Here is a 15305-nt window from a genome sequence, read left to right as displayed (position 1 = left end):
AAGCAATACTATTAATGTATCAGTTGTGAAATAAAAGATTTTGCATTGAACTTCAACAAATTAAGTTCACACACTCAACCACTGACCTGATGTCAAGATTGTATATGTGCTTTCTAAATAACCAAAGAACACAAATGAGTCTAAACACTTCACAAAATGTGTGATGCTTAACATTATCTTTAATCATTTCATAAGAAAAAATAAAGCACATTTTCAAAAGGTGATTCAGATCGTACATCTTAAAATCAATTTAGAACTAATCTTGATGAATCTTCACAGAAGATAAAAATCTGATTTGGCCAATCTGTCTATTTAAAGTAAATGAAAAAGGTTCTGATCTCCTTCGGATAAATGGTCACGTTGAAGTCCTGGGCTGTGCTGCTGAAAAAATCCTTGTGCTCTGTCAACAGAGAAAAAAACACCAACAGCAGTTTATAGCAATAACATTTCTTATTACATCTATACAGTCAGATTTAAGTACTTGTCAGATGAAACATTGTAGTAACCAATCAAGGGTAAAATCGCACCTTCTTTCCGTACACTTTCATTAGTTTTCCAGCTCCACCTCTTGAGGTCTGATATATTCCACGTTCCAGTGAGGGAACGCTCCTGAACTTTGGTTACTTCACCTATGCCTCTCATAACTTCCTGTTAATTAATTCATGTATGAATTTACTGTTGTAATGGTGACGCTTAAGAAATCTACCGATAAAAACATCAGGTACCTTCAGGTTAATAACAGTGGGTTGTGATAGGACTGGGTCTTCTCCCTCTTCATACAGGTGTGTGATTCTCAAAAGAATACGGTCAAAGTCCATCTCAGACTTTCTCTCACCACCTTGAAACACAATATATACAGTACATTTTCAATATAGCTCCTGGTTATAAGCAGAATTTATACTCTCCATCAAACCCTGATTTGCATGACTGTTTTGTTGTGATGTGTATATAGTGGCCTGCCTGTGTTGAGACGGTGGAGGTGCTGGCTGTGATCAGGACTGTAGCTCCAGCCAGGGATGCTCAGGGTCTGCATGTGGAGGTTCTGGGGCACCACCACCGGCTGAACAAACGGCCCACTAAATTTCTCTCTCTGATTCCACGGCTTTTCTGTAGAAGGGAAAAGTTTACATTCCTTTGTCTCTGTTAGCTTATCAAAATGTACAAAACACACAAATATGGTAAAGAAATGTTATTGTTGTTCAATACACTTTAGGTAAAGCACGGTTACTTCACATTTTGTTATCAATTTTCTTATTTTTTATGATACATAAAAGATGGGGGGAAATCAATACAATTTCAGACAAAAAGAGGTAATAATGAAAATCTAATTACATAAATAATACATGAAGGTGTGAACAAACAGAGATAAAACAGTAGTTGCACTAAATACAAACACCATTGTATAAATCTGTGTCATTGTATGTTAAAAAGGGCTTCCACATTTTAAGGAAAGATGTACTAGACAGTGTTTTTTTTTTTAGTATTTACTTTCAATATTCTAAATTAGTTTGTATTTGTATTTTCATTTTAATTTCAGTTAAATGTTTTACTAATTTTGTTGTATTTGTCATTTTATTAGTTTTTTTAATATGACTACACAGTTTTTATTTATTTATTTCAGTTTTAGTAATTTTGGTACATCATATTAAAATGATGTCTAAATAAGACTTTCACTCTACACAGTACACCCTGGACTACACTTCCCATGCTCCATTGCACCAATTACATTCACCTGATAACAATCACACCATGCACCTGAGACCAATCTCACACACACACACACACACAATCATCAGACCTGCTTTATAAGCATTGGACTTCCACTCACACACTGCCGAGTATTGTTCTGCACATATCCCTCTCCCTGCCATAGCTGCGATACCTAGCCATTCTGTGTTTGTTTTCATAGTGTTGTTTAATTTTATAGATTTCATAGTTTAGTCTTTTTCTTGCTTTACCCTCTTTTTCTTTGCTGTTACTCGTGTTTTGACCCTTTGCTCTGGATTCTGGATTACCCCTCTTGCTTAGCCCTCTGGATATTGTTCATTCATCAAAGAGCCACGCGTGCCCTAGGAATATTCTTTGTCTCGTCCTCTATACACCTGTTTGCCAGTGTTTGACCCATGCCTGTTATAACCACGTTTCTGCGTAATAAAAGTTTGCACATGGATCCGCATGTCTCACGACCAGTCAGCCCCGTTACAGGCACCTAACAGAAAGTTTTTTCTAATTTATTATATTTCACGTAATAAACATCTTTATGACTGTAGTTTAGTTTACTGTAATAACCTTGGTAGTGGGCTAATGGAGGGAATTTCTATTTTTAACTGACAAATTTTTTATATATATAAATTCAAAGTACACCTGTTTGTAAGTAGTTGTACATTATTAATGGCAAGCATTTGGATTAAAGATAAATGGAGGGTATGCTACAGTATGTTTCCTATTGTTACTCATAAGATGGTTAACACTAAAAGTAAAACACGTTTTAGAGGAACTGAGACTGAAAGCTATGTCAGTGTTTGCAGACTCACGGGGTTGGTCAATGGGCATAACCACAGGTCTGTGCTGCAGCTCTAGTGCCTCCTGTTGGTAGATAGATGACAATGCAGAAGGGGAGCCCAGCATCATCCAGAGAACAGGCCGCACCACAGACGAGTCATTAAGAGTCAGGTTATATCCCAGATTCCACTCCTGGTTGTTCCAAAGCCGTCTATGAAGCATCACCTGATGCACACACACACAGTGCAAAAAGTACAAATCATTTGTAAAATAGAAAACGGCTAAGTAAGGCCTTAGGGATCAGTGCTAAGTATGTGTGAAAAGCAAATGCAAGCCCTCACTTCTAGTTGACCCTGACTTAAACTGGCCACTCCATGAGCTCTTTCACTGAGGAACACAACTCTGCTGGAATCATCTTGTATGTAGGCCGCTCGTACCATTGGGTAGTAATTCTGTGCATACAAACACAACAGATTTATGATAAGCATATCTCTTAATATCTGTAAATGTAGTTTTCGGTGTAAAGCAACCTTACACGGGCGATTGTGTTGTTCACAAAGGCCTTATATGTTCTTTTCATCATCTGATAGCCGTTGTTATCAGTAAACAGTGTTCTGTTATTCTTCAGACTCGTGCGGGTTCTGAACACGGTCTCTCTGTTCATCTCTAGGGGGCCCACTTTATAGCTCTGCTCCAGTCTGAAACACGCCAGACGACCATCGAACCCCACCGGCACTCTGGTGACCACAGAATAAGTGTGGTTCTTGTCTTCTTCCTCTCTGCAGAGAGAACACTCACACTTTTAGGAATGAGAACTATTGCTAGAATTTTGGGAGAAAATGTGAGTGTTGTTTAAAGTTGCAATGAAACAGGCATAGCACCAGATTATTTTCTTTTATACTGTGGTGTAAATCAGAAATTCACATTATTGAAAAAGAAAAACCCGCAGTCATAAAAAAAAGCCAGCTTGCTAAATTATTGAAGAAGTGTGGTTTATGTGGCCGAAAATAATTTGTATTCTTAAGTTATGACATAGTTATGACATTTTGATTTAAACATATGAAAAAATATGAGATAAAAAAAAACATATGCTGAAACTTATGCATGTATGAATTGCTCATAATACGACCAATAACATACATTTAATTTTAAATGTTAATTTCATGCTGGACAATTTATATAGTAATCATTTTTTATCAGTCAGTTGTGGATATTTCATTATGCATGCTAACTTCCACTTTTTTAATTTTTTCATTTACACTTGATGTTTATAACACTAACAATTTAATAACGCTGTAATATATATATATATATATATATATATAGGTGTAATAAAAATGTAAAAATGAATATCAGTTTTTCATACATTATAATGTTTCTAGTTTCTATACTGTAATAAATGCTATATGTCAAACAGCACTGCATTGTTCATATAGGCTACTTGGAGATGTCTTGGAAAAACAAATAAACCATATCTTGTCACAATCGTATGTTTAATTTTTTCATGTTTCCAAACGTTTCTGGTTTTCTGTGAAAATACAGTGATCGCTGGATTCTTTTGTCCATATTAGGAATGTCCTGGTATGACTTTCTGCGCGAGAGCGCCCTCCGGCTTCGAGTTTGAATTAAACACACACTGCGTGAGTGTTTAGTGCTCTGTGATTTTTATCTCGCCTTATTCTTGGTCCAAATATCAGGTCATGCTCAGACTATCCTGTCTCTTTGAGTTTACATTTATTTTACACTAGGTCTTGAAAAGCTCTATGCGAACCCACTTGACCGGAAAAGTGCGGGGGACAAATTTACATGATATTAAAAGTAGGGGTGGGGGGGCACGTAATCTACGCCCCTGTTACATAGCTTATATATCTCCATTTCTCGGTAATCAGCCCTAACATAAAATTAATTATGGGCTCATCAAATTGACTCAATTTTTTTTTTTGTCATCCCTACTTTAAATGAAAGACGTATTTTAAATGGCTGCCTTGTACTTTAGAGAGAACAACAACCCTAGAAGCATACAGACATAATAGTTTCAGGATATCAAGAAGCACTTTTTCTTTTACCTGTAGAAATACTGGCGTATCTCTGAGACCACCTTCCCTGGCACAATCTCCATGGCCACAGATTTGTATGCAGGAATAGCCGAGCCGTTGGCAGTAAAGATGTAGTTGTCTGAGATCGGCCCGGAGTGGACGTCCCCATTGGCCTCATACTCCCAGAAATCCTGCTGTACTCTAACACTCATTTTTCCACACCTGTAACGGAAAGACCAGGTCAGAAATTGGACATAACTGTGCAATCTGATGCATACTGAAGGAGAACTTGCCGGTCTGTGATGCTGTGCAGAAGGTTTGTCTCTTGGTCAAACATGAGTTTGTAGCACTCATTCAGCACTGGTAACAACTTCCTACCTGTCCTCTTCCACTGACTCACATTCTTCTTTGTAAATGTCACTACTCTGGCCACATGAGTCGCCCCACAGACAGATCCAGTGTCACAGTGGGATTGTGGGAACTGCACAATGTACTTTCTGTACTGCAGTCCGCCCAGCTCAACAACGAAGAACAGATCGTAGAGCGTGGAAGACTCCATCGATTGCTGGATCTGCAGTTCATTTTAGAGTCTGTTATTAACTGAAACAACTGATGGCTACATGTCATAACAAAAGCAACGAATGAGATCAATAGAAAAATATGTTTTGCAACCTGAGCAGGTACTGCCTTTCCACCATCGTCAAGCACAACTGCCATTGCGTATGCCACAGAAATATTAATATATGTTGAAATGTTCCAGGCAAGTGGGTTGTAGACGATGATATGCTGTTCAAGAACATTACCGGAGTCTGAAATGACAACAATATCTTTATTAGACAATCTAGCCTATAAACATCATTTCACATTTTAATACTGATAACTTGCTAATGCTGGCAATTAGACTGAAAATATAATTAAAAATGTACTTAAACTGTCAATATTATCTATATACTGTATATTTTGTCTATATTAACAACTGATTTTAATAAGATATATAAAATCAAGAACCAAGAGAAGAGGCTAAAAACCATAATCCAACATTGTCTATCAGACATAACTTAGTTATACTAAGTTTATTTATAACTGTAATAATAATAACATAAAGGAACAATATCAATGGATTACTTTTAATGAAAAGAACATTATTGTGAGTTGGTGTGGAAGCTAATATATACTGGCTCCTGGTATATTTAATCCACATACATTAAATTATTTTTTTTATTTTTTTTCAAAATAAATTATATTCAATTATTATTTAATTACATGCATTTAAATATAATATAATATATATATATACATACATATATACATATATATATATATACATATATATATATATATATATATATATATATATATATATATATATATATATATATATATAGTTTATCAAAAAAAAGTCCAATGCATTTCACATTTCACTGGCCACAGAAATAGATCAGATCTACAGAGGATATAGATCCACATTCTGAGAGGAAAGATTCAGAGAATATAAAGAAAGAAATGTACCGGTCTTCACTGTGGTGGATCTGGTTTGAGGTGTGTGATGGATGTCGTTGGAAAGTTCAAGGGTTTGTGGAAGCAAGAATATGGCTGCCAAGAGCTCCTCAGCTCCCATCATGCCTTGCATGAGATGCTCCATGTACATATCAGCCACTTTAGGGGATTCTGTCCCTGTGATGCCATCGTGGTGCTGAACCTGGTACAAATCAGATGAGATGATGACCACTCAATTTCTAGCCATTCACAAATGATGGTCATGTTTGATTTGGGCCTGAATCATACGATAATTCATTAATAAACATTAATGAATTGCATTGTTCATCATTGCAACTAAATAAAAGTAAACTGTAAATTCCATGCTGCTCAAAAGGAAGTGGTAGTGGCATAAACAGGCACCTCGGAGACAGCCCATCGCAGGGCCTTGAGTTTGTCCAAAGCCCATTCTCTCTGAACTGGACCGTCTGGGTAGCTGACACGGTATCTAGTGAAGAGAGACTCTGCTGCATACAGGAGGGAACTCGCTCGTCTAGCTACTCCTTTCAGAACATTTCTGGACCCATAGAACCCCGTCCATGCCTGAAACGGTTCTGGAAAATGAGGATCAAAGGCATTTCAGGATAATTCGTTTTTTCAGAAATGCAGAGAAACACTAATGGACCCTTTTAACATTTCCAGGGTTCTCAGAATCCACAAGAAATGACACAAACATGTCAAACTAGCTGTCACTGTTTTTACCATTATGTTAGAAACACTCAAAAAGCATCGTTAACAACTCTTTTGTACTTTAACACATTATAACAAGACACAAAGTGCAGTGTTAACAATGCTCATAAAATGTTGAAAGCACATCATCACAGTTTATGAAAAGAGTTCGTCACAATTATAGAAGTAGCTATAAAATCCTAATTCTAAACCTGTTGAGTAAGGAAGGAAGTCTTGGTTTCCTCTCACATCCCAGGACAGATTTGTCTGGTGCACCGTCTGGAAATAATCCTGTAGCGTGGCATACTGAACTGCAACTCCATACTTGTCACTGTGCGTGTTAATGTAGTTCATTAAAACATCCATGTTCATGAACTGCACTGAAGCATTGAAGAACTGCTTGTCACAACCCTGTAAATACAACAAACCCTTGTAATGCAGTATAAGTTGGTGAGTAAATGAAATGAAGTAGTGTACTGTATGTGTTAGTCTGTGGTATGATGGAGCAGAACTGACCCAAGGCCAGAGAACATGACTGGTTCTGAACCACTGCGCCCTCTGTTTGATGTTGTCCACCATGGTCTGTGCGTACAGCTCTACAGTTTCTGTGGTCACTGGCAGACTCATGTTGGGGTATATGCCATCTTTAGGAGGGTCCGGAAACAGTGCAACACCATTCCAGTAAAACCCAGACCTGGCCACAATTACCATTAATGTAAGAGCATGATCAAACTTTTTTTTTTTTTTTCTAATGCTATTTTTAAATATATATATAATTTTTTTAAATAAAAGTTTGTTTATAACAAAAGTTGGGGATGGTAAGAATATGTAATATTTGGATTCTTATGCTCACCAAGGATACATTTATTTACTCAAGATTACAGTGAAAAAAAAGTTATATTATGAAATATTATATTATTTGCTTATTTATTATATTATATTATTATTTATTTATATTTGCTTTAATATATTTTAAATAATTTATTTATTGATTTTATAAATTTCATTTATTCCTTTTTTTCTGGATTCTTGGACCAATATAAAGGGAAAAAAAACCAACTTTTTTTTTTTTTTTTTTAGATAATCACCAGGAAAATTATAAATTTCTTTAGTCACTTTTGATCAATTAATGCATCCTCGTTACAAATAATATTAATCTTACTGACCCCAAAATGTTGAATAATAGTGTATAAATTAACAGAACTTTCTAGATCTTCATGCTAAACAAAAACCACAACTGAGGTGTTACAAAATAAAATAAAAATAGTAATAATAATAAATGAAATAAACAAGTTACTGGCCTTCACCTGTTAGAGAAGGGGAGATGCGATGGTGTGCAGTAACTGAACTGATCCATTGTGTGTGTGAATATCTCTTGTTTTTCCTTTAAGGATGGTGAACCTCTCCACACAAACTGCAATTTCTACAAATACAGATGTAATATTATAACATCATAATGTAAGCAGCATTTATTTCAGAAACTTCACAAGCACATCTGTATTATAAATGTGTTTTACCAAATCAATGATGCAAAAGCACAACCTTGTTTTTCTGCATGTCATCTTTAAGGTCGTAGTCGATGCGAGAGATGAGGTGAGCGTCAAACCCCGCAAGTGCAAAGAGGACCGGGGTGACGGCTGACGCACCAAACGGATCGACATGCCATCCGAAACGTGGCCGAACACCAAAGGTCTCATATAAGAAGCCATGTCCCACTACAAGCCAGAAGAAGATAGAAAGAAAGAGAGGGAGATGAGAAGATCTATAACTACATGGCATGCAACATGTTAACACTATTTAGCATAGCTTTATATAAGTGATGTGTAAATTCAGCGCTATGCAACTGTATTCGTAAAGAGTGTTTCATGCTCACACACCTGTGAGTTGAAGAATGGCATCGTCTACATCAGTCACTGCTTCATCGTGCATCACCTGACCCCCGATTATGAACTCCAGACGACCCTCTTTTAGCAGCTGTCTCACCTGACATATAAAAACAAGTCACCTTAAACCAGTTAATTTATTTATTTATGTTTGTTTGTTTTTCAGATGCCACAAACCCCAAACGGGATCATACTTGTACGAACCCCATCCTAAAAATGAAAAAGCAGCTAGATATTTTCAGCGATACCTAAAAAAAAACAATTTATACTGTGAAAAATGTATTTATATCATTATAAATGAATGTAAGATATAATTGGGAAATTATTTATATTCTATTATATATTACATTATTTTTCGACTTGCTACATGTACTGTCCTGTTATATTTAGTTGTTGATTTATTTTACTTACTTGAATTTTTTAAATATTTATCTGTTTTACATATTTAACTTAACTTATTGAACAAATAACTTTTTCCATGCTGCTCCAGATTAAAATGTCTTAAACAGTAATTGAACTGATTTCCCTTCCTTGCGTAATACTTAAAACCACTAAGACAACTAATACGGGTAAGAAATAATAAGTCTTTACCTGTTTCTTGTGCCAATCTGTCGCCACATTATCCCACCAGAGTCGGAAAAACTCCTGTTCAACTGCGATGAATTTGCGGTTTTTGACTCGTGTCAGCTCTTCAACTACACTGCTGTACATATTGCTGGCGTATGCGTGCATGCTCTCCTACAACAGAGAAGTTTGACAGCACCGATGATGATAGCTCCACACAGAAAACATACAAGCTTTATGCGTTTTACCTGGACAGTGTACACCCAGCCAACATCCATATGACTGTGAGGAACGACGAAAGCTTGAATCGTCTCGGCTGCATGGTTTTCAGAGACTGTCATGAGCAGTAACCCGAGAAAGAAAGATAAAAACGCCATTGTCACTACAAGATCATCGAAATATCATAACCGGTGTTTCAAGAGAGAGTGTCTCATGACTGCGTGTGATCAAACGCGCATGCGCACTTTTACTTCCGATTTCATTAGCAGTTTGAAGCTTCTTTGAAAAAAGAACTTTTGTCAGCGTTACATTTCGGCGAAAAAGTATTTATCTATCTATCTATCTATAGAAAAATAATAATAATAATTGAAATATATAATTAAATATATGTATAATTATTATTATTATTATTTTATTTTATTTTTTTTCGTTTATGTGTGTTTATTTATTTGTTGGTTCGAGCTGGATGCATACAAAAAAATATTACAACTTGTGTACAATATTTTAGAATATAAATAATACAAGAAAAAATGTATTAAATATTTGCCAATGTCCAAAATAGTTTCATATGTTTAACATTTAAAACGTTATATTTCGGTCAAAAAGTATTTATTAATTTATTTATTTAGTGTTTTACATGTTAAAGATGGCCGAGGTTGATGTTGGGGTCAAAAAATAACAACAACAACAAAACAGTTTGTCTCCTGACCAATAGGAGGCGCCCAAACACACTCGTCTGTGTTTATCACGCTCGCTCGGGTCCTGCTTTACATGTTAAAGATGGCCGAGGTTGATGATGGGGAGCAGAAAACAACACACAAAGATGACTTGCAAGTGTTAAAGGTTTGGACTCACGCTTCCATTTCTTTCCGTCTTTTGGTGAGGTAAAAATAAATATACATCACGCAGATGTTGTCGACGGTGTATAATGTACACATGGCTGCTGCAGCTCCTGTCACTTTAACAGCTGATACACTGCAGGTTAACAACGGACAACAAACATGTTTCTACAGCAAGTAGCATCTGGATATCTTTGATTAAACTCTGCACAGTGTAGCCTGATCGTGTTAACCTAATGTGCCTTCCATTATGTGGTGTAATGTTGGTTTTACCTATCATTTACCTCTCACTGCACGATACACTTCTTGTACAGTAAAACTATAATTAATTATATGTAGTTCTTCTTTAAACAGTGTAAGAAGCTTTCGTCTTTTGTTTTATGACACTATAATGATAACTTTATTCTCATAACTAGTTGTTTTTTTCACTACGTTGTTATTTACTACTGACATTTTCATAGAAGATTTAGGTACAATTATGACCACGTTAAAGAGAAAGCAGCATCTCTTTAACTTTCTTCTTTTATGCAAATGCAAATGAAAAAAAAAAAAAAGACCATTTGCTTTCACTTTAATAAAAAGGTTGCAATGCCAGTCAGTGCTGTCTGGGACTGTCAGTCTGTCTAAGATCTCCTTTTGTGTTTTTCAGGGTGATGAAAAGATAAAATAATTTATTAACTATTGGTTTAATGCAATGAATCTCTTGTCAAATGTGTAGGTGTGTAATAATAGCATGTTTCTGTCACAGGAGCTGGTAGATGATCTTTACTCCTTTAGGGACCGTTACTTTGAGACGCACAGTGTTGAAGACGCTGGTAGGAAACAGAATGATGTTGCTCAAGAAATGGCAAATACACTTAAGAGGCTGGAGGAAAAAGAAGGTGGGGATTTCTTTTTATGGCAAAGAAAAGTTAATGTATAAAAAAAATTATATACTGACAGTTCATTTCTAAATATGTTGATAGAGTCCTTTATTATTGTCTCAGCACCATTCAAAATGCCACAAGAGTACTGGTATTTTTTTATGAATCATATACTTTCAACAGATTTGTACAAACACAGCGCTCAGTTCCTGCTGCAGCGGGGTCGGTGTCTGAACGTGGCTCCGGGGTTCAGTCAGACTGCAGAGGAGTGTCTGTCCCGGGCTGTTAAACTGGAACCAGGTCTGGTTGAAGGCTGGAACACACTGGGAGAGCAGTACTGGAAAAAAGGAGACCTGACCGCGGCCAAGACCTGCTTCACAGGTGCACTACAGCAGGTGAGTCTTTATTACAGCCAAAAACAATGGGTCTCATTTATTACATGTGCATAATCAATATTATAATCGCCTTTAACCAAGATTAAATTGTATTTATAATATGCAATATAGCTCAAGCTGCTAGGTTTCTCTGTATAACATCTGTAGGTCTGTACAAAAGACGTTTTTTTTGTGAGTGTTTGAATTGGTTTTGAGGAAGCCACATGCTTTTGCTACATGCGTTCAGCTGAGAGCTCAATTTGAAAATGCATTGTGTTTGCTGAACAGAGAGGAAATTATGAAGTAAGCAGAATTTTTAGTCAGAAGTTGTGCAAACAAGTAATACACATAACATATAAACAAAAATCCATGCAAATAATAGTGAATGAGACCCGGTATCTTTTAGGATGTCTGTCTCTTTTGATATGGCACTGCTCAGATGAACTCTTGGTGTATTATCTTCATCCAGAGTAAGAACAAAGTGTCTCTGAGAAGCCTGTCTATGGTGCTGCGACGGCTGCCACCGGAAGGAGATCCACAGGAGCAGAGCAAACGCATTCTGGAGAGCGTGGAGATGGCCAGGAAGGCCGTGCAACTCGATGTCACCGATGGGACTTCGTGGTGTGAGTATATTACAAGGCTATTGCAGGAAAGGACACATTAGGTGTGTTCCTAGTGGAATGTCCTGTAAAATGTATTTGGATCAAAATTGAGTGTATTGCGCTATTTTAAAATTTAGGTCATTAATTAATTACCCTCACGTCTTTACAAAGCTATACGACTTTCTCTGCTCTGTAGAACATAAAAGAAGATATTTTGATTTATAATATTCTTTAAAATGTATCATCTGAGAGTCAGTCAGTTTTTAAACGACATGAAGGTAATAAATGATAACTGACTCTTCCATTTCAGGTGAACTATGCTTTTTAAGTGAAACTTAATTCTAATGAATGCGTTTGTCAAGTGAAGTGAACTCCAATGGATGTCCATGCTGTCGTTCAGAACACAGCTTGTTTCCTAACTGCATTTCTGAATAGAGAGTTTATAATGTTGGTATATTAAAATAAAATTTGAATTAAAAAATGTATACTGTTTTGCTTTGATCCGACAGATATTTTAGGGAACGCGTATATCTCCATGTATTTTACCAGTGGACAAAACCCACAGCTCTCTCAACAAGCCCTCAGTGCCTATGCACAGGCTGTGAGTATTTCCTCTGTCTCGGTCATGTATCATCCAAACATTCCTATGTTTATTAATTAGCCAAAGCTGGTTTTCAGGGGTGGTTTAATCTGTGCATATTTACAGGAGAAAATCGACAAAGCATCCTCAATGAATCCTGACCTCCACTTCAACAGAGCTACGGTAACAATTCTATCAGTTGCTTTAACACACTTTTTCCAACTGGTGGGAGTGCACCAGCAATTGTGTGTCAAAGTAAAACCAGCATCGTATCCATATATTTTAAACTGGTAAACAGCAGACCTAAGAAACTCCTTTCTGTCACCAGTTGTTCCAGTATGAGGAGATGTACAGTTCAGCTCTGGATGGATTCAGCCGTGCTGCAGCTCTGGATCCTGGCTGGGAAGATGCGCGGGAGAGAGAAAAACTGCTGCTAAATTACCTAGACCAGGTTATAATGTTAATAGAGAATAAGGTGAGAGAAGTGAACAACGATATTGTAGTTTTTACGGTTTATTCTGGTGTGGAACAGGCACTTTCAGTTCATATCTACGGGGGCTGAGCTATTGACAACAGAAGTGTCAAGAGCATCCGAGAATGTTTACTTGCATACTGAGAAAAAAAAAAAAAAAAAAAAAAAAATATATATATATATATATATATATATATATATATATATATAGCCTGAATACACTCAAGTCGTTTTAGATAAGTGCCTGCTAAATGCATAAATGTACAGTAAATGTACTCAACTTACTCAAAACCATCAATTGAAAATAGTAGGTGGCAGCCAGTCGCTGTCAGGTGTAGATAATGATGATCAAAATCTGCATATTGTACTGGTGTTTGGTGTTTACAAGTGTGTTAAATTAATTAACACATCTTGATTTTTTGGGGGGCATTTGGAAACAAAGCTATTACAGTGTATATGATTATTTTATTGAAGAAAAAAAATAATTGGCTAAACACATTTGATAGCAGTGCAGAGCTTTGTTTAGTTCTGTTGATTGTGTAAAATCTGATCGAAAAGGTTGTTTTTGGGTTGTTTCCAGGAGATTCTTTATGTCCATAAGAAGTCCCATTAACCCCACTCTCTCGGTGTTGCAGGGAAAAGTCAAAGCGCGGCGTCTTCGTAACATGCTCTCCTCACTCAGTACCTCTGCTTTGGGCCCGTGCTCCTCCCCTCAGTTCCGATCTCCCTCGGGCCGCGTGGGGAGCCTTGAACCCCGCACCTTATCCGCTCTCACTCATGGCCACAACGGCGGGGTGGCAGCGCTAGGAAAAGTGGTCTTCAGCCTGGCCTCAGAGGGCCGTATGGCCTTGTGAGTTTAAAAACCTCTGCAAATATTTATAAACAAAACTAGGTTACTGTTGCTGATTGTATTGTAAAATGGTTTTCTTGTCTTTGTCTTGCAGCACATTTGGCTTGGTGGACAGTGATGAGAGCTGTTGTGTGGTCATGGTGTATAATACAGCAGACAGCTGGGGTGTTTTAATAGGGGATACTGTAGTCATTCCTGAACCACAGGTTAAACGGCACAGCGTAACACATAAAGATAAGGTTTGTAAACAATACATTTCATTATACTTTAAAGTTTTATACCCCTGCTGCTTACACTACCATTTCAAATTTGGCAGTCATTAAGATTTCAAAAAAATGCTTTCAAAGGAAATCCCTTATGCTCACCAAGGCTGCATTTATTTGATCAAAAATACAGTAAAAAAAAAACAGAAATATTGTGACACATTATTACGAATTAAAATAAACTTTTTTTAATGTTTTAAAATGTAATTTATTCCTTTGATGCAAAGCTGAATTCTTAGCATGAATTACTCCAGTTTTCAGTGTCACATGATCTTTCAGAAATCATGCTAATTTGCTGATTTAGTGCTGAAGATACATTTCTTATTATCAATATTGAAAACTGTTGTGCTGCCTAATATTTTGTCACAACATGGTACTTTATTTATTTTTCAGGATTCTTTGGTGAATAGAAAGTTCAAAAGAACAGTATTTTGATCAATTTAATGCATACCCAAATTCTTTAAAAATATATGTACTTATTGACCCTAAAATTTGAACAGTAGTGTACATATTTAAACAATCAAGCAAACAAACAAGTTTTGTAGCTGTTATCTGTGATCTGCCACAGTTATAACCCAGTAGTGATTTTCCCCCCCACTACAATAGGTGTAATAAATATAATGTTTTATGTTTTTTCTTTGCTTTTCCCTACAGTCATATGACTTCCGAAGTATACGTGTGGACTCTCCCTTGCTCCTTATAGTCAATGGGAAAAAACAGGTGATGAAAAGCCAAAGTGCAGCCTTTGTTACTTACAAACCACAAAGTGAATGAAAACCCAGAGAGAGGACGTACATTGAGATCAATGAGGGTAGTGTTTTTCATGTTTGTATATATTCTGTTCTGCTACTGTTTGTGACGACAGGAAAACTCTTTGTACATATTTTTTTCATCATTCATTTACCTTTTTTTAAACTTTCCTCTTGTTTGTTGATGGGTATCATTGTTAAGATTATCCTGCAGTCTGTTTCATATTTGGGTTGTGAAAAAAAAATAAAAGAATAAATCCCAGTCCTACTCTGATCAATTTGGCAGGTCCTACTGCTAATAAAC

The 15305-nt window shown here is 36.4% G+C and overlaps 2 protein-coding genes across 2 annotated transcripts; one reads left to right on the top strand and one right to left on the bottom strand.

The window, feature by feature from the left end:
- Positions 1 to 159: 159 nt before the first annotated feature.
- On the bottom strand, positions 160 to 9651 carry man2b2 (mannosidase, alpha, class 2B, member 2). The gene is made up of 19 exons (XM_052561261.1): positions 9439 to 9651; positions 9218 to 9364; positions 8621 to 8726; positions 8286 to 8458; positions 8051 to 8166; positions 7260 to 7437; positions 6956 to 7154; positions 6438 to 6628; positions 6048 to 6237; positions 5211 to 5347; positions 4832 to 5109; positions 4569 to 4760; positions 3038 to 3281; positions 2844 to 2954; positions 2535 to 2727; positions 961 to 1107; positions 726 to 838; positions 528 to 648; positions 160 to 400 (listed from the first exon to the last, which is right to left on the bottom strand). Exons 1-19 carry the CDS (start codon positions 9565 to 9567, stop codon positions 309 to 311), a joined length of 3057 nt encoding a protein of 1018 aa, XP_052417221.1. The 5' UTR covers positions 9568 to 9651; the 3' UTR covers positions 160 to 308.
- Positions 9652 to 9667: 16 nt separating this feature from the next.
- On the top strand, positions 9668 to 15263 carry ttc5 (tetratricopeptide repeat domain 5). Its single transcript, XM_052561271.1, has 11 exons — positions 9668 to 9732; positions 10125 to 10252; positions 10997 to 11129; positions 11295 to 11506; positions 11955 to 12108; positions 12597 to 12688; positions 12794 to 12850; positions 12996 to 13142; positions 13775 to 13989; positions 14084 to 14228; positions 14907 to 15263. The coding sequence occupies exons 2-11, from the start codon at positions 10181 to 10183 to the stop codon at positions 15024 to 15026; spliced, it is 1347 nt and encodes a 448-aa protein (XP_052417231.1). The 5' UTR covers positions 9668 to 9732; positions 10125 to 10180; the 3' UTR covers positions 15027 to 15263.
- The last annotated feature ends 42 nt before the right edge of the window (positions 15264 to 15305 follow it).

Source organism: Carassius gibelio, chromosome B7 (genome assembly GCF_023724105.1).
Source record: "Carassius gibelio isolate Cgi1373 ecotype wild population from Czech Republic chromosome B7, carGib1.2-hapl.c, whole genome shotgun sequence".
Taxonomy (NCBI): domain Eukaryota; kingdom Metazoa; phylum Chordata; class Actinopteri; order Cypriniformes; family Cyprinidae; genus Carassius; species Carassius gibelio.
This window is presented reverse-complemented; position numbering and strand designations above follow the sequence as displayed.

Bases quoted from the DNA above. Each gene is read 5' to 3' on its own strand.
- man2b2 (XM_052561261.1), bottom strand. From the start codon at position 9,567: ATGGCGTTTTTATCTTTCTTTCTCGGGTTACTGCTCATGACAGTCTCT. The intron at 8,459-8,620 runs GTGTGTGAGCAT...TCTGGCTTGTAG, and splicing joins TGCCATTCTTCAACTCACAG to TGGGACATGGCTTCTTATAT. The intron at 1,108-2,534 runs GTGAGTCTGCAA...TCCCTTCTACAG, and splicing joins TATGCCCATTGACCAACCCC to AAAAGCCGTGGAATCAGAGA.
- ttc5 (XM_052561271.1), top strand. From the start codon at position 10,181: ATGTTAAAGATGGCCGAGGTTGATGATGGGGAGCAGAAAACAACACAC. The intron at 11,507-11,954 runs GTGAGTCTTTAT...ATCTTCATCCAG, and splicing joins TCACAGGTGCACTACAGCAG to AGTAAGAACAAAGTGTCTCT. The intron at 12,851-12,995 runs GTAACAATTCTA...TTCTGTCACCAG, and splicing joins TCCACTTCAACAGAGCTACG to TTGTTCCAGTATGAGGAGAT.